Here is a 17,977-nt window from a genome sequence, read left to right as displayed (position 1 = left end):
GAGAGGATTGCTCTCTATGAGCCCTCCTGTTTAAAAATATATATATATTTCTCTGTGTGTATGTGTATATGTATACATATATACATATACATATATATATATATATATACATATACATATATATATATATATACATACACGTGGTACATTTATGTGAATACACATGCATATATATATATATATATATATATATATATATATATATATATATATATATATATATCTCTTCAGAACTGAACACCAGGTAAAATGGACATTCTTCTGGATGGCTTGCTTTTTATTTACTTTATATCTAGGATAGTGATGAAACATAACATCACAAATTAAAAATCTCCAGAAGGGCATAAAATCAATGCCTTCTCATAAAAAAAGACAAGCAAATGATTGCTCCAGTTCTCCATTTAATAAATCTCTCAGGTTATTGTGAAAGCTGGCCTGCTCAAGCTCAGGTTATTTCTGGCCTTCTCTGCTGTGCATTTAAAATAAAAATGCTTCAGGAGCCCTGCTTTTCTCTCTCTTTATTGTTTTGGACAGCCCTACGGCCAGCTCTCTAGCCCCTCAATGGAAAAACCAAAAGCCAAAATCCTTGTAACACCTGCATCGTCAGAATGGATTTCCCATGTTGGCCCTACCCAAGCATGTGACACTTGACACTCATCCCGCAGGCCCAAGGCCTTTCCAAGTGCTGCATGTGCTGGTCCTGAGAAATGAAGCCACAGGATCCTGAAATGCACAATTTTCTTCAATCACCTTGTTTTGCTTGTTATTTTCATACAAATGAGAGTGATTTTGTGGGAATATTGATTTTTAATTTGTGCTGCTGTGTTTTACTACTACCCATCCCTCCTCCTCATTCTCACTTTGTTGCTTAAGAGAAAGGACAGAAGGCATGGGGAGGTGCTGTGATCAGGGCTGGTGCATCTCAGGGTAATGAGGGGATAATGGACACATAGCCCCTCTCAGCCTGAGAATGGAGAGCAGACTGCCCATCTGGACCAAGGTGCTAATCCCCTAGGGTGCTCAGGAACTTCGGTAGGAAAACAATTACATCTTGGGTCTCCCTGACTATGATTTCTTTTCTAATCCTCTCCATCAAAAGCATTATTCTGAGAAGGGGCACAAAAGCTTCTCCAGTTAGACCATCCCCAAAGGTTAAAAGCCACATCACCCCAATATTTCCCAGCCCCAGACAATCCTGCATGCTGTGTGTGTGCATGGGTCACGTGCTCCACCAGTACCTCCACTAGGGCCAGCCCTCCCTTTTCCCTGACCCCTTGGTACTGACCCCCAGGGCTTGGCGCCTCTGACATCACTTCCTCCTCTGGCTAATGCTCTTCAGTTCATCCAGCTCCTTCTCCATGAGATGGGACTCGGCCGTGGTCTCAGCGAGCTGGAAGGAATGTGGGACACACCGTGAGGCCGGGGGCCCTCAGCACAGCTGGCCCTCCCATCTGGAGGCAGGTGAAGACATCAGAAGGCAACATGGAAGGGGCTGCTCCACAAAGGAACAATGATTAGGTGGGGGAGATTCTGGTGGGGCCAATGGACAGGTACTAGCCTTTCACGGTACAGGGCACCTGGCCCACTCTCCCCTACCACGCAGATGGCACACCCACAGATGGCAGGGGCCAGGTCTGTCTCCTCCAAGGCAACCCCTACTCTGAGTGTCTTGACTCCAGCAAAAAGCCCCTCACCATGTCCAGCAGGATGTCCTGGACCTAGCCCCTCACCATGACCAGTAAGATTTCCCTGGTCCAGCCCCTCACCATGTCCAGCAGGATCTCCACTTTGACTCGAAGGAGATTGTTCTCCTCTTCCAGCTGCTTGTTCCTCTTGCGCAGTCGCTGCGCCTCCCTGCGATCCGCGCCTCCACAGGCACCTGACTCTGGGAGAAGAGGAGCAGGATCCATGAGAGCCCCTCTCCCCATGCAGGGACCCCAGGGAGTAGCCCAGGCTTCTCACCTGCTATCCATTGGCCATTCTCAAACTTGAGGCTCTGCCCAGCTAGGTTCAAGGTTGGCGCTCCATAGTCCAATCCCAGCTCGACCTCCCGAGTGGATCTGTCCAACTGTGGGCAATAAACAGACCAGAGGCCGGCTCAGCTCTGAGCCCGAGGCCTGGCTCCTCATGAGGGCTTGCTAAAGACCCTGCCATGGCAGGGCAGGAGGCCTTGCAGACATGGCAGAATGGTCTTGAAGGGCGAGTCCGGGCTCTGCAGTTCAGTACTTTGTGAGGCTGGCCTCAGTTTCCTCACTGAAAAATGGGGCTGATGGTCTCTCCCTGCCTGAGAGCTTTTCTGAGGATCCAGTGAAGTGCCCCACAGATGGGAGGAGGCTCTGTCTCTGGATGGCCACCTGACCCTGCGATCTGGGACTGGCACTGTCTCTGCAGAGCCAAGTCCTGTTTTGTCCTCACAATATGGAACTGTGAGCAGGCCCAGAACTGTGGGCCCCCATTCTCAGGGCAGGATACTGAAGCGTACTCCTTCATCCCCAGAGTCACAAAGTAACAACTCTTTCTGACCATGTCAACCATGGATAAATACTTTCCTTCCTGGGAGTCTTGCTTTGCTCATTAAAGGGTTGGGGCAGGCAGCTTGCCTACTATTCCCCTTACTCCCACCCGGCCTCCATGCCCTGGCTTCCTTCCTGCCCCACTGGCTCATCAATGCTCTGCTCCTGAGGTGATTTTGTAAATCCTGCTGTGTGACAACTTGCCAACCGAACGGCTCTCTGAGGGCAGCGGTCGTTTTTGGGGTCTTTGGAACTACAGGCTCTGGCACGTCACATGGTTTTTTAAACTGAAATCTGGCCACACTGTCAGAAATTGGCATCAGAGAGATCCCAAATATAGAATTGTAAACACTGGTCACTGCTACAATATGTTTCTCGGGGAAACCGAAATCCTGCAAATTGAATCTTATTCCAAATGCACTGCTGAGCCGGAAGACAAAATAAAACCTATAGGGAAAGGGCTACTTTGGCATGGGAGAAAAAAAGTCTTTTAAAAGCACCAACTGCTCTCTATGATCTTAATCCAGATTATTTTTGCTTAAGGTTGAAATTTTATCTGAAATGCTTTCAGGGCTCCTCCACATCTTGCTCTTCCTTTCAAGGAACACAGTCTGGGCTCAGATAAATATGTGCCAAAGTAAGCAAGCAGTCCGTGCTGTTAATGAGTCAAGGGAGAGAATTGGTAGAGATGTGTGCGTGTGCACATGTACAGACACATGCACACATGCAAACAGAAGTGGGAGGTAAGTTCAGAGGGGCTGGCACCAGCAGCTGAGAAGCAATCAGGAAAAGTCCCATGCAGAAGGCGAAATTTAGCTGGGATCCTTTAGATACTGCATCTGGTACCAAGTCCAGTGTCCCAGATGAGGCCTCATGGGGGCAGTGCACAGTAGGCCTGTGCCCACTATGGAAGCCACTGCCACGGCCTCTCCCCTAATGTGACCAGGGCCTGCCTCTCTACTGAGAGAGCCTGATTCCTTCCTGCCTTATTGGGCTGAGGCTGCAGACAAGGGGGAGCCTCCTGAGCAACTGCCCCCCAGGGCCTCTAATCCACCTGTGGCCTCAGTAGGCTCCTACAGTGGCCCTCAGCCCTCCTTTCCTGGACCGGCTTGCTTCACCTACCCTGCTGCTCTGCATCCTAGAGTCATCAGATCATCATGATGTTCCCATCCTGCCCTTGGGCAAGTTTTCTTAAAACCATACCCAGGGACCCCCTTTATTCCTTTTACGTTCATTCTGGGTAGTGCTGCTTTCCTCTATCCCAGCATGTGCTCCTTGAAAACAGATGCCTGGAGCATTCAGGGCAGGGACATCACCAAGATTCTCACCCACTTCCCTTCTGAGCTCAGTCCTCTCTTTCCTCCAAGATCATTTCTGTGATGCCCTCAGCCCACTTCAGGGGGCAGTGATGGGCTGGGGACTTTATGAGACAGAAATGGAATACATGGTGTCCACTCCAAGGGTCCTCTTCTGCTCCGGCCCTGGGGACCCCAGTGCGTGTGTGGGTACACTCTGAGGATAAAGACATTAAACTGGATCTCAGGTGACTGAGAAGAGCCTGAGAAGCAGGATCTAACAGGATCAAGTGAAGGAGGAGGGCCTCCAGGCCCGAGATAGCTCCCTTTACCATCTGGAAGAGGGAATGCACCGATAATCTAAGCAAGAACAAGGAATGGAAACTGTGGAGTAGTGTTCAGTAAATCCACGTACAGGAAGAGTCCACTTCAGAGATTACTGAGACCAGCTCTCTGTAAGGGTGAACAATTCAAAACTTTGGCTCACCACCAACCCTAACAATGAATGAGAGATAGATATACTGGAGATAAATTTAGGATGCTTTTGATGGAGAATGCATGTGACAAGAACAAGGCAGCACAACTATGCTATTTACAACTCTGTTTTGACAAATACCTTGTTATTGATAATTATTGCTATTTACAACGTTTTATTGCTACTTAAAGTCAAACTGCATCTTGGAACTATGCTCTATATGTTAACCTGGAATGTATATCGCGCCACCTGGAGGTAGCTGGTATTAATGCAACACTAGCTTAAAGAGTATATAAACTCTGGCCCTCAGATTAATAAAGGAAAATTGCAAAGCAAATCTTTCTGTCTGGCCTCGTGGATATTCAATTCAGATTCACACACATGGTATTTATTGACTGGAGCTGGACTCTCAACAGTTGGCGCCTAGAACAGGCACTTGAATGACCGGGCAGGAGAGTGACCTCTTGGTGAGCTCAACATTTAAAGAAAAAGAAGGTAAGTAAGAGGTGAAGGTAGTTTGTCACCAGGCTAACACGAGGATTAAAATATATCAGATATTAGATATAAGTTGTAAGATTGATTCTTGTCCAGCTGATATCAATATAGTACAGATTGAATTGGAATAGGCAAAATCAATCAGACAGTAGGGACAGAGGGACATTCTATACAAAAATTGTGCAAGGACCCAATGACACCTTTGCTGGCTGTCAATTGCTCAATGATGGCAATTCAACCTTCAATCAGCATGGGGAGGCAGCTTAAATTTTATTGAAACAATTTGCCCTCGAAAATGCTCATGCTAGGGCAGCTAGTTGATGTAGTGTATAGAGTACCACTGAAGTCAGGAGGATCTGAGTTCAAATCTGTTCTCAGATACTTAACACTTCCTAGATGTGTGACTAATTCTTAACGCCAATTGCCTCAGCAAATAAATAAAATTAAATTTAAAAAAAGAAAAAGTATGAAGGTATAAAGTACCTTTCTCCCCCTTCACAGGGTGGGAGGAGGTATCAAACAGCATGGCCCATAAAAACACTAAGAATGCTTGTGATGGGCAACAAGAAGCTCAGTCCCTTCCTTCAGGTCTCTGTCAACTTCCCTTAATTTGTAAGCTTGCCAGTTGTCTTGAAAGCATCAGGGTAAGCAAGGTCATCAGTCCTGAGAAATGAGCCTGTTTAGGATGTATAGTTCCTAAACAAAGAAAGTGTTTACTAAGAATCTATAAACTTGTTTAATGATCAGTTCTTTGCACCAGGATAAGCTTAAACATATAAAACAAGTTAAACAAAATCTGTGTGTGTAAGTTTTGGTAAACATTTTAAAAAAGAATTTATCTGGCTCTAAACTGTGATTAGTAGTATTTACTGTTAGAGATAAAATCTCTTGGGACTGAGTTTTGAATCTTAATCTTTGCTTAAGGTTAAAATTTTATCTGAAATGCTTTCAGGGCTCCTGAAATTTTTTTTTCAGGACTGCCTGACCATTAAGTCAGTAACCCACCCATTGAGAGAAATACCATAAGCTACTCAGAAAAACGTGATCCTGGACTGTTATAAGTGAAGTTCTGTATTTAGACAAAGAGTTGGAACCTTGGCCTCTGTTCAAGGGGAGATCCTTCTGACTCAGTTCCCCAGTTGTGTCTCCTTGAATAAGAACCCACCTGATTATTCCTGAATCTGGCTATAAGGTGTAATTGTTATAATCAGATATCAAACTGAGCTAAGGATGCTTTATCCCGTCATGTATATGCTCCCAGACAGAAGCTTGAAGAATCAGTTTTTATAATAATACCCCTGTATTTTACTCCTGTAGCAAATTTATATAATCAGAAGTCAATAGAAGCCATGAACACAATTCAATTACATATCATCTTGTTTTCAATCTGAAAAATCTAGTCATTATGTCTAAATAACTTAATGAATGAGTATTTGGCCTAGTCATTTATCTATTACTAGATGTTTATGTCTATATGAAATAAGGTCTTTAAAGGTTTCAAAAATAATGTAAGAACAATTAGCATGATTGATTATAAGAGCTGTTATTTTATTATTGAAATTAAAGCTGAAATATCTTTAACATTTGTATGTACTGTGTGTCCTGTTAAACAAATGTATTTATGTGAAAAGTTGCTGGTCAATCTACATTGGCCTCTCTAGAACCTATAGCAGTCCTTGTGGGCTTGTCTTTCTATCTCAGATTATTTTAGCCTCTATTAGATTTCTTTCTTTTCTTTAGACTTTGGTCAGTTACAACTGTACTTACTAGCTTAAAGGAGCTGAATCAACCATTGGATACTTCAATCAGTTCCAGCTTACCACTTCCTCCAAAAAAAGAATGGGACCCTGTAGGTGACTCAGCTCTATGCCCATTCTCAGGAGGAGGTAGTTTCAGAAGATGAGATCATTGCCTCTGCTCCCAGAGGACTTTAGGCCCTATTGTTTGGAGAAGAACTGGAACTGGTTGGTGATAATGTACCCCAAATTATCGAGTGTCTGGATGGGTCCCCTGTTACAATGTATTTGGGACTTGGGATGGAACAGATTTTCACATGTCAGATATGGGATTCCATGATGTTTCAGGCCCTGCAGAAATATACCATATGGGCATGCTTAAACTATGTTAGAAATATCATCTAACTACAGATAATGTTTTAAGAAATGATTCTGGAATATAAATCATGAATGTGTCAGCAGGATATATTATAAAATGTTACAAATACGTTTTAATCCAATGTCTTATTTCTAAATCACTACCTATGTTTCTTATTATTGAACCAAGGATGGTGCCTACTAAGATTAGTTACAATTGGAAGCCATCAGCAGGTAAACAGGCTTGAGATAATGTCAAAAGAAAATTAGAAAACAACAGAAGTAGGAAAAGGTGATTTGTTGGATTACTCATTGCTGGAATTCTAGCAGCTATGGCAATTATTAATTCACTTGCCATTTCAGCTACATCTCTAACAGAATCTATTCAGACTGCCCAATTCACAGATCAATTAGTAAAAAATGTATCATAAGCTCTTAAAGAACAAATTAATACAATGAGCTAAAACAAGAATTAAATTTAATGGAAAAATTATTAATATAGTTAGGGGTTATGTAAACAATTTGGAAACTTGATTACAACTAACGTGCTTATATTTTTACTTATGTATGTGTAACTCCATATAGACGAGACAATGATACCAAAAATGTGACATGGCTTCAAATAAGGAACAGAATAAATGGAGCTATACATAATTCCAACCTCACTTTGCATATATCTTAGCTGCTTTGGCAGAAAATATGGCACAATTAGTGCCCCTGGAATTGAAACTGACAGCATAGCAAACAAAGTATTTGAGTGGTTGAAAAAGATAAATCCTGTAAATAATCTGATTTTTCTATGCTTTTGTGTTTTGTTCTTGCATGTGTCATTCCTATACTCATTGGCTTAGCCTCTTGTGTTTTCCAATATGTTTTCTCATCATTGTCAACTATGGGAACTTAAGTTCATAGACTTCATCTTCTGAATAAAAAAGGGGGAGATAGAGAGGGCCAGTATTGAATAAGTCCCCATACAGGAAAAGTCCAATTCAGGTATTACTGAGACCTGGTCTCTGTAAGGGCAAACAGTTCAAAGCCTTACCTCACCACCTCCCTTAACAATGAATAAAAGACATACTCGATATAAATTTAATATACTCTTGATGGAGAATGCATGTAACAGGAACAAGGCAACACGACTGCGCTATTTACAATTAATTCTGTTTTGACAAATACTTTATTACTGATACTTACTACTATTAATAAGTCTGTTATGAGAGATATCTTATTATCAATAGTTACTATCATTTATGACCTTGTTATGATAGATACTTTGTTAATGTTAGTTAAGGTCAAACTGAAATGTTGGAAGTATGGTCTATTCATTAACCCTGGAATATATATAGCACCATTAATGCAACATTAAAGAGTATATAAACTCTGGCTCTCAGATTAATAGATGAAAAATTGCAAATTAAATTTTTCTACCTGTAGACTTCATAGATATTCAATTCAAGTTCACACTCTCGGTATTCACTGGAGCTGGACTCCAACAGGATAGATTCTGGACAATTTCCTTATGTAGGAAAAACAAAATGGATGGCCTTGGAAGGCAACAAATTAGGAGTTAGGCTTTCTGTGGCTAAAGCTCTACCATAATCTAAAATCCTCACAATAATCCTGAGAAGTAGGGGTTGTTATTATTCTACAGATGAAGAAACTATGATAGAGAGACCTTTGCGGATCTGACCAGAATCCCACAGCTAGGCTGGATTTGAACTTGGTTTCTACTGATCCCAGGCCTGGCATTCTGCTCTACACACTATGGCACCATAGCCACCTCTTGCTCTCCTGTGGCCCTGATGGATATCTTCTGACAATGTTGTAGAGAAATTCCAGTTTGAGAAGAGTTTGGACTGCTTGACTTTAGAGGTCTTTGCCAAAGATGAGATCCTATAATTTGATGATTGACATATTGGTACTACTCTAAAGATGTAGTTTAAGTAAAATAAACAAGTTAATTTGTAGTTGCTTTGTGCTGTTGTCTTGAAGGTTGGCTGAAGAGGCAGATCGGATACTTGATTCTGTATCTGGAAGTCTGGAATCACCGACCCTACCCCTGATAAGTGAGACTTGGGGGCAAGTCTTTGCGCTGCTTCTCACCCTTCATTGGCTGACATGGCCATTGTCCTTAGAGCACTTCCTCCTCTTTCTGATCTTTTTCTTCTCCAAACTTAATGGGTGAGAACTGATTTCAGACTTGGGAACACTGAGGAATAGAGTAAGCAGGAAGAAGCCTACTGCTCAACTCCTGAAGCAGAGGGACAGATACCCCTCCACCACTCCCCCCACCTCCATGATCCTGCTTGGACATGGTGTGTGCAAGAACTGGCTTGGCTTGACCAGATAGTTTGTGACAAGTTTTTTCTCCCTTGGAGGGAGAGAAAATAAATGCTTATTAAGTGAAAAAAATACAAACTCCTTTTTCATCAACTATTAAGGGATCAAAAGTACATCAAGGATTATTGGTAGCATTTTTACCAAGCAGGATTATAATTCTGTGACTGATTTTTTTTTCCATAGGCTGTGTAGTGGTGCATGGGAAACCAGCCTCAAAGCCAGCAAGACCTGGTCAAGTTCTGTTTCTCATATATCTGGGCTCAGTAAGCTGGGCAGTTTACATAAACTCTCCATACCGGAAGTAACCGAGACCACAGGCTGCCCAGAGCATGCTGCTGGCACCTCCTCCACCAATGAAGTCCCAGGCTCCTGTCTCTATCCCTGCAGTGAGACTGACAAGCAAATGCATGTTATCCCCCATGGGGGTTGGGAGTGGGCTCCAGGAACTGTCCCAGTGAAGCTGCCTACTGCTCCCAACACATCCTGGTCCTGGAATATGCTGTTCGGGAGATCTGCCATCGTGACAAATCTTGCTTCTATCCCCTAAAGTGAGTTGGATTTTTTGAAACTGTCATAGCCATTTAGTCCCAAGTCTGGGGAACAGAATTCAGTGATAAAGCAGGGGAAGGATACTAGTTTTATTTTATTTTTTAAAATTATTCAGCTGTGACTATGCAGCAATGAGGCAAATATTGTGATGTGACAAATAGGCTCTAAAGCTAGTGCCCTTCAAAGAGGGCTCTGCACAAGGATCTCCTTATTAGGAGGCAGCTTCCTAAGCTGTCCTGGGCCTTCCTGGAAGCACCCTTCTGCCCTATGCCTTTACAGTCACTCCTCCTACTCTAGTCAGGGCTCACTCACAAAGTGCAGATTGGAGAGAGAGGCTGACTTCCGAGGAGGCGTCTTCTTGGGACTGAACTTATTTCTGAAGAGAGGCATCTCCCAGTAAAGCTCCACCTCCTCCTAGAGCAGAGAAAAAACAGCGAGAAGTTAGGGGATGACGACGGGTGGCTTCTGTCATGGGGGAGGGGTCACAAGGACACATGGCCCAGAATTCCCTGGCTGCCGCTTCTCTCATCCTGAGATGCTTTTTCCTCTCAGTGAAGCTCTGTCCTGGCCTACAAAAGACACAAGGCTAAATGGTCTTCCCTCAATAATGACCTCTATCCCCCAACAGCAAGGCGCTCAGGAAAGGTGCGCCAACCTGGGGAGGAACAGTTTAGCGCATCACTGCACTTTCTGAGTTATGTTTGCAAATAATGCAGGAATGGGCACTGAGAAGAAGAACGGACTTAAGTCTCTCACTTGCCTGTACTTAAAAGGCTTTCATCTTTTTTCATTCTTTTTCTTTTGCAAGGGAATTGGGGTTAAATGACTTGTCTAGTGAGTGTTACGTGTCTGAAGCCAGATGTGAATTCAGGTCCTCCTGACTCCAGAGCTGGTATTTTATCCACGCTGCCATCTAAGTGTTCCTACCTGAGGCAGCCAAGGCCAGTGCAAAGACCAGAAGGACTGAACGTCAGAAGGCAGTCCATTTCATAGACGAGGAAACTGAAGCCCCGAAAGGTTGCCTTGCTTTACAGGTGGTGAGCCGCTGGGCTTGACGTGCCCAGGATGGGAAATTCCCCCCACATTCAGCAGCCCCCGAGTCTGCCCTCCCACATGCCTCGGCTGGGAAGCAGAGCTTGCTGCCCAAGTCCCTTCCCGCCCTGCTTTGTCCATTCCCTCTGTTTTAATTGTGCTACTAATAACGACTCTCTTCTGGCAGAATGCCGCCAGGACATTTAAGTAGAAATGGACACGAGGAAGGAATTCCTTCCCAACTCTGCCTGGACCCACTTATCCCTAAATTCTAATTGTGCACCAAGCTGCCAATAATGCTGAGAAACGCTCCTCGAAGTCCGGGAGGCGTGGGGGGGATCCAGAACTGCCCCTGACGAGACTGACCTCATGCACCACCGGGCTGTGGCTATGGGTCCCAAAACACCAAGGGCCACTATGGGGCCTGCGCCGTCAGGGACCGCGCTTTGTTGTGTGTTACTGGTCCGCCTCCAGGACCATTCCTCCCAGGCCTACCCCACGCAGGGAGGGCCTGTGCTGGCCCCGCAGGGACAAAAAGGGGATGGAGGGGCGCTCCTTGAAGGAGGCGGGTGAGTCGTGGAAATCCTGGACGTGGCATCAGGTCCCCCCAGCTTTAGACCGGAGGGACGAGTTAGAGAGGAGCCACCTGAGGCTACGTGACTTTCCCAGGGCCGGCCAGCTAGTAAGGGGCTAAGGGGGAATCCAATCCCAGGGCTTGCTCTCCACTCCGCCTGGGTGACCCTAAGCCAATCTTATGCTCTCTGGAGTGGCTTCTAGGGCCAGAAGCCTGTGCTCCCAACCCCAAGGAAGGCCGGGATGAAGAGAGGGAGAGCCCCCCCTCCAGGGGCACCAGTAAGGCTCTTTGTTACCCAGCAGCCCCGGGCTAAAGAAGGTATTCAGCAAGCGCTTCCGGTGCTCCTAAAACCCGGCCCCACCACCCACCCAGGCGCCTTCTAGAAGCACCCTCCTGTGGAGGGGAGACAGCACAGGCGCATACACAGGCCAAGCCCTGAGCGAAGTGCTTTACAATCACTGCCTCACCGTGAGGCAGGTGACGCTATTCCCATGTTACAGATGAGGAAACTGAGGCGGAGAAAGTGGCCTGTCCAGCGTTGCACCGCTAGGAAGTGTTGGAGGCTGAATTTGAACTCAGGTCCACCAACTCTGGAACCTCCGCTCTACCCACTTCATAGGTACCAGCCAGCAGTCATTTAAAATGCAAATACCAAGCCCTTGTGGGTGGAGGTGCTGGGGGTGCCAGCCCAGAACAATCCTGCTCTTACAGAACTGACTGCTGGGAAGAAGGAAAGACTCACTTACCTGTGATGTTCTGCCGGAGCCCTTTGGGGCCCAAATCCAGCAGACCGCCGGCCCACCGACCGCGCTTGCGCGCCACCGCCTCGGGTTCTACCACTTTCTGGAAGCAGGGGGGAAGGGCAGATTGCTGGAGAGGTGAAAGTTTGTCGGAGAGACGCCGTACACGCTCGAACTGCCTTCGGATTCCTCTAATAAGAGAACATAACTAGAAGGTCAGCTCGGATAAGTTCCCCGATATAAACAAGGAAACGCGAAAATGTCATCTGTTCCCCTCTTGCCCCCTACGCCCATTGGGCTCGTCCCCATACCAACAATAGTCGCTCCCCAAGGTCCGCCCCTGAGATCGCCATAGTAACGGCGTCGCGGCGTTCCAAGACTGGCTTCGCACGCACGTGCGTGCACACACGAAGGAATGCTGCTTTCCTTGGGGAATTGCGAGGCTCCCGGGAGCCGCGTGCACGGGCGCACTACGGGGGTCGCCTTGGAACGTAAGAACGCATAGTAGGCCGGAGGCACGATGGACGTCCGTCCCGGCGGCCCCACCGCTATGGGGCCCATCTCTCGACCCCAGGGCGTCCTTCTGGGTGTTGAAGGGGACGCTCGGTGGGTCGTGCGGAGCTGGTCCCGCAACACACCCGAGGGATCCCCGGCGTGAGTGGCTTAAGGCAGGGAGCCGCCCCGCTTAGGTAACGGCACGCGCTCCCCGCCTTTCACGACAGCGCCGCGCTTTACGATCATCTCCCCTCCCGGACTTCTTTCCCTCCATTTTATGGCGCGTGGACCTGCGGCCTGGGGAGCTTAGTAATCTGGGCTGGGTCCAGGCCCAACCTCAGCCGCTCCGTCTCCTGCCTCCGAGCCTTCGCCCCCATGGCGAGAACGCCATGGCTACACGTGTTATATCCGCCATCTCGGTGGCGCGGAGCCCTCAGGAGGAAGTGAATTCAAATCCTCATCCTCTGTGGCCTTCCGCTGTGGGCACCCAAGGTGCTGGACACTCAGTAGGCCCTCAATACATGCTTATTCTCCCCGGAGAGGAGCTCAGAGTAGGCCCTTTATAAGGACTCACTGACCAATAGGCAGTGATGTGGGCGGGGCTTCGTCTCCAGCCTCAGCCCCTTACCCTGCACACAGTAGGTGCTTACTCAGTGTTAGTTGCCTGGGGTTTGAAGGTGCATAAAGGCGGGAGGTTAAGTGAGAATCCGTGCCCAGGAGTGGTCAGTCCGGCTTGGGGTACTAGAGATTGTGGGGGAGAAGGGCATGGCAATGGGTATTTATTATGCCCCCACTGTATACCAGTCTGGCCAGAACACTGCAGGTGTTTTCCTCTTTGTGTCAGCCAGGATCCCCTTCCTGCACTGATTGACCCCTCGGGATGTAACAACCCCCACCCTGCAGGCTAGGGCAGAAGGACTGCTCAGTGCCACTCTAGGGGAAGCCCATGCTTGTTTGCATGTCTGTATTCCTAGGGGTTGTGCTGAATCAGCGCATAGTAGGTCTGCCCGTAGAATGAATGAATACATACAGGAGAGTCACAGGGATAGGCTTCCATGTTGCCTGAGCCCAGACGGAACAAGTCGGTTCCCGGGCAGCCGGCGGTGCGCTGCTGCCCGCTGCAGAATTGGGCCCTCTCGCCGCCATCAGGAAGCATCCCAAGTGACCGGGATGAGTGATGCGGAGCGGTCGAAAGAGCACGGCCCCATCTGCTGGTCCTGGGAGATGAAGCCACGGCGTCCTGACGCGCACACTTTTCTTAAATCGCCTTGTTTTATTTTCATATAAGCATAGGAGTGGTTCTGTGGGATTGTCGATTTTTAATTTGTGCTGCTGTGTTTCAGTACCATCCCTCCCTCCTCGTTCTCAGGTCTTTGCCTGAGACAAAAATCAGAAAACGAGGGGAGGTGCTGTGATCGGGCCGGGGCATCTCGTAACGAGCGGTCCCTTGGGGCGGTCTGCAGCTGGCCAATGGACGGGTAGCCGCTCCCGGCCTGAGAAGGGCGAGCAGACTGCCCGTCTGGACCAGCGGGCTGATCCCCCGGGTGCTGGGGAACTTGGGTGGGAGAACATTTACATCTTGGGTCCGCTGGCCATTGGGTTCTGCTCCTCTGCATGATTCTGAGAAGGGCTGCACAGGCTTCCCCAGGTAGACCGTCCCCGATGTTCCAACTGCTCCATTTCACAGATGAGGAAAGTAAAGCTGTCGGAGCTGATGTAATTTCTCCCGGGTCCCGCAGTGATAAATAGCCTAGCAGGGAATTCAGATCTTCTGACGATATCCAATTGTTTTCTGCAAAGGAAGCCTCACTGGGTCAGAGGCAGGGGGCTGGGGAGAAGACAAGTAATCGCTCTCATGTCTTGCTGCTTGTCACCTGTCACCTTTTTCAGATTCTCTGAACTTGAAGGAATCTTAGAGATCTTCTGGCCTTACGTTCCCATTATACAGATTAGAAAACAGAGGCTCAGGGCCAAATGGGGCTTGCCTAGGGCCGCCAAGTCGGCTCTGGGCCGCAAGTCTGTGCCTCCTGGCTCTTTTCCCAGGTGGAGGAGCAAACAGCACCTCGTGCTGGGCTCTCCCGAGCGAGTCCCCGTGGATCCCCTGTGCATGAAGCTGCAGTACCTCGACACCCCACAGCTGCCCCCGGCCTGAGGCAGGACGCCCATTGCCAGGTCAGTCCGATGTGAGGCTGGCCACCCCCCGGCCAGGCTGGGGCCCCTCCCACGATCGCGCGGAGGAGGCGCCTGAGCTGCCGAGGCCGGCGATGATTTCTCAGGGCTGCCCCTGGGCAGGGGAGCATCTCTGCTCGGGAGAGGCCTTGAACCCAGGCCTCCAGACTGCACCAGGAGTGGCATGCGGGCCCAGAGCCCTGCTCGGGGGCTCTTTCCCACCCTCTGCTTGCCCCGGGTGGCCCACCTTACCTGTGCCTCCCGTCAGTCGGCGGGTAGGGGTGGGGCTCTCTCTCTGGCTGTTCCATCCTCATGGAGATTTTGTGCCTGATGTGCAGGATCGAAGATGCCGCTCCCCACCGGAATGCTGGAGACCATCAACCTCAATGCCATCCCCATGGTCCCGCTGGACGATTACCTGTGGGTATCGTCCTCGGAGAGGCAGAAGCAGCACGAGGAACAGAAGGCTCACGTGAATCAGAACCCGCCCCGTATCTTCCAGTGGCGTGGCCAGCCAGACCCCAGCACCCGGGCCCTCTGCGCCCTCCTCCTCTGATTTCTTGGAATGGGAAAGGACCGGGGACTGTCGGCCCAGGTGGTGGGCATGCGCTCAGCCTGGGGAGGCGGGGGCCCGGCGAGTGAGGGAGCTGGAAGGGTGGGGCCTGGGGCCTTCCTCCTCACCGCCTCCCGAGAACCACTCACCTGCCCGCCTCATGAGATGGGGGCCCTGCCAGGGTTACCCCCCACTGCCCCTCCTTGTGTGCTGAGCTTGGGGCTGCCCTGGCGCCCCTGGGGACCCCTGGCTGCCAGCCAGATTCATCCCCTCCCTTGGCTTTTTCCAGTCAGACTGGACCCTGCTTCTCTGCTTCGTTCTCTCCCTTGACCCTTGGGGTGGCAGAGGGCAGGGGAGGGTGGGGCTCCCCCGGGATCCGCCTGAGTGGGAGGGAAGTTCGGGGGGACGGGACGGGCCCTTTCCCTCCATGGGCCGCTTTCCTCATCTGCAAAATGAGGCAGGAGCGTTAGCCTGGGTCCGGGGGGGCCAGCTCTGTCTGGTGCCAAGAGGCTCTTTAACAGCCGTGTGTCAGTGTGCTTCGTGGGCTCTGTGAGCAAGCTGAACAAAAAGATCGCCCAGATAGACCTGAAGACGCGACTCCACAAGACCAGTATTCACAGCAAGATCCTGGTGAGGGCAGAGCCGGCAGGGAGGGAGGGGGCAGCTTGTGTGAGCCTCCCTTTGAGAGCGGCTGTGCCCTTTGGGCCTCAGGGCCAGCGTGGCCTCCTGGCAAGTCCTGGTTCGCATTCTCCCTCTGACACGTAGGCCATGTGACCCGCTGGTTTCCCAAACCTCGGGGTGTTCTCAGCAGCCCTTGAATAAAACGAGTTGCAGAAGACCGTCCTGGGGGAGGGATTTGTTCCGCTTGGAGTTCCCTGTGGCTGCGGGAGTCTTAGTGTGCCAGGCCCCAGTGATGAGCCCTTCTGATCTCGGCTGAGCTGGACCTCGGACGGCAGAGTGAGGTTCTCGGAGACCTAGGCCTGGCCACCGCAAGCTGCGGCCCCAGGAGCGGGCAGGACGCCCGTGCAGGAAGGCAGAGGAGGGAAGGGTTGGTAACGGGTGAGAGTCGTCCTTGCCCTTCCCCACGTGGGCACGTGCCCAAGTGGCTGGTGGCTGGGGGCAGGTTCATCAGCAGTGTCCCTTGGCTCTCTCCTGGGAAAGGGCCTCAGGAGGACACTCGAGTGGGCTCGATGTTGGCCAAGGCCAGCTCATTGTAATGTCCTCTTCCTGCATAAATAAACCTAACTCTGATGAAAGGGAAGAAAGGGGCCTGGATCAGACTGAGGAGGGGCCAACAGGGCAGGCTGCCCCTGGAGCACCAGAGTGGAGGGCTGGGGTCCCAGGGGTCAGCTGCTCAGAGGGCGGCCCAGAAGGCATTGACCACTTCTCTTCTGTGTAGAAGCTTTTCAGTTTCAAGTAATCAAAGTGATCTATTTTATCTTTTAAAAATGCCCCTGTCTCTTCATTGATTAGGAATATATCTCTTAGGTCTATAAAGACTGAAGGTGGATCACAGCATGATATATTCACCTTTGTTATTTGTGGGGTTTTTCCCCTTTCTCTTTCCCCCCCCCTTTTGATCTGATTTTCCTTGCACAGCATGATAAATATAGAAATGTGTTTAGAAGAATTGTGTATATTTAAACTATTGGATTGCTGGCTGGCTGGAAGGAGGGGGGAGAGAAGGAGGGAGAAACATTTGCAACACAAGGTTTTGCAAAGGTGAATGTTGAAAACTATCATTATATGTGTTTTAGAAAATAAAAAGCTATTATTTAAAAAATAAAATAAAATAAATTTTTAATTTTAAATAAAAAAATTACATTTCTTATAGATGTAAAAGGTAGATGATCAGTTTTCTTCTGTTTGGGAGAGAGGGGGCGTTTAGTAGTAAGGTATGTTGTGGAGTGTGGTAAATGTACACATCTAAGCCTAATTTCTGCTAGACTGCTTTCCAATTTTCCCAGAAATTTGTTTGTTTATTTTACTTTTTTTGCTGAGGCAATTGGAATTAAGTGACTTGCCCAGGGTCACACAGGTAGGAAATGTTAAGTGTCAGAGGCCAAATTTGAACTCAGATCCTCCTGACATCAGGGCTGGGGCTCTATCCACTGCACCAACTAGATACCCCAATATTTTTCTTTTTTAATGAATTCTTTAATTTTATCAGGTTTTATAAAGTATGTCTTTGGTAATTTGATTGGTATGGTATCAGGTATACATTATTTTTGGCAGTATTGTCATTTATTGTTCATGTTCTTTTGACCATTTATGTAGTGGGAAATATCTCATATATATTTATTAATTGCTTATTTATCTTGGATTTCAGTCCCTTATCAGATAAATTTAATACAGATATTTATCCCATTTGACCACTTCTCTTCTGTGGAACCTTTTCAGTTTCAAATAGTCAAAATGATCTATTTTATCTTTCAAAATTGCCTCTTGTCTCTTGTTTGATAAGGTGGACACAGTGTGATATATTCATCTTTGTTGTTTGTGGGGTTTTTCCCCTTTCTCTTTTTTTCCCCCTTTTGATCTGATTTTTATTAGCAAGACCTAACCATAAACACTGAATATTCCTTTAGTTATTTAGCTTATTCTTTATTTCCTTAAGTAGTGCTTTGTTATTGATTCTATACAACTCTTTTGTA

At 48.1% G+C, this 17,977-nt stretch overlaps 2 protein-coding genes across 8 annotated transcripts in view; one reads left to right on the top strand and one right to left on the bottom strand.

Annotated features, from left to right (window-relative positions):
- Positions 1-501: 501 nt before the first annotated feature.
- On the bottom strand, positions 502-13,137 carry LOC141544953 (protein chibby homolog 1-like). 2 transcript variants are annotated; one of them, XM_074271742.1, is made up of 7 exons: positions 12,418-13,137; positions 12,113-12,297; positions 10,073-10,174; positions 1,963-2,068; positions 1,767-1,885; positions 1,286-1,390; positions 502-723 (listed from the first exon to the last, which is right to left on the bottom strand). In XM_074271742.1, exons 3-6 carry the CDS (start codon positions 10,148-10,150, stop codon positions 1,310-1,312), a joined length of 384 nt encoding a protein of 127 aa, XP_074127843.1. In that variant the 5' UTR covers positions 10,151-10,174; positions 12,113-12,297; positions 12,418-13,137; the 3' UTR covers positions 502-723; positions 1,286-1,309. The 2 variants fall into 2 exon arrangements, with proteins under 2 accessions (XP_074127843.1, XP_074127844.1); XM_074271743.1 differs by lacking the exons at positions 12,113-12,297; positions 12,418-13,137 and adding an exon at positions 11,834-12,088.
- FAM227A (family with sequence similarity 227 member A) overlaps positions 11,277-17,977 on the top strand; it is a 25,912-nt gene continuing 19,211 nt past the window's right edge. For 3 of the 6 annotated variants that reach the window (XR_012482840.1, XM_074271735.1, XM_074271731.1), the window contains exons 1-4: positions 12,667-12,795; positions 14,645-14,773; positions 15,109-15,261; positions 15,856-15,953. Coding sequence is in view for 5 of the 6 variants with exons in the window: in XM_074271735.1 (XP_074127836.1) it covers positions 15,117-15,261; positions 15,856-15,953 (243 nt within the window). In the remaining variant the exon portion in view is untranslated. Of the gene's footprint in view, positions 11,362-12,468; positions 12,598-12,666; positions 12,796-13,022; positions 13,094-14,644; positions 14,774-15,108; positions 15,262-15,855; positions 15,954-17,977 lie in introns of those variants that run through there. The other 3 variants (XM_074271732.1, XM_074271733.1, XM_074271734.1) reach the window with 3 other exon arrangements.

This window comes from Sminthopsis crassicaudata, chromosome 5 (genome assembly GCF_048593235.1).
Source record: "Sminthopsis crassicaudata isolate SCR6 chromosome 5, ASM4859323v1, whole genome shotgun sequence".
Taxonomy (NCBI): Eukaryota; Metazoa; Chordata; class Mammalia; order Dasyuromorphia; family Dasyuridae; genus Sminthopsis; species Sminthopsis crassicaudata.
Note: the sequence above shows the minus strand (reverse complement) of the source record. Positions and strands in the feature narration are given on the sequence as shown.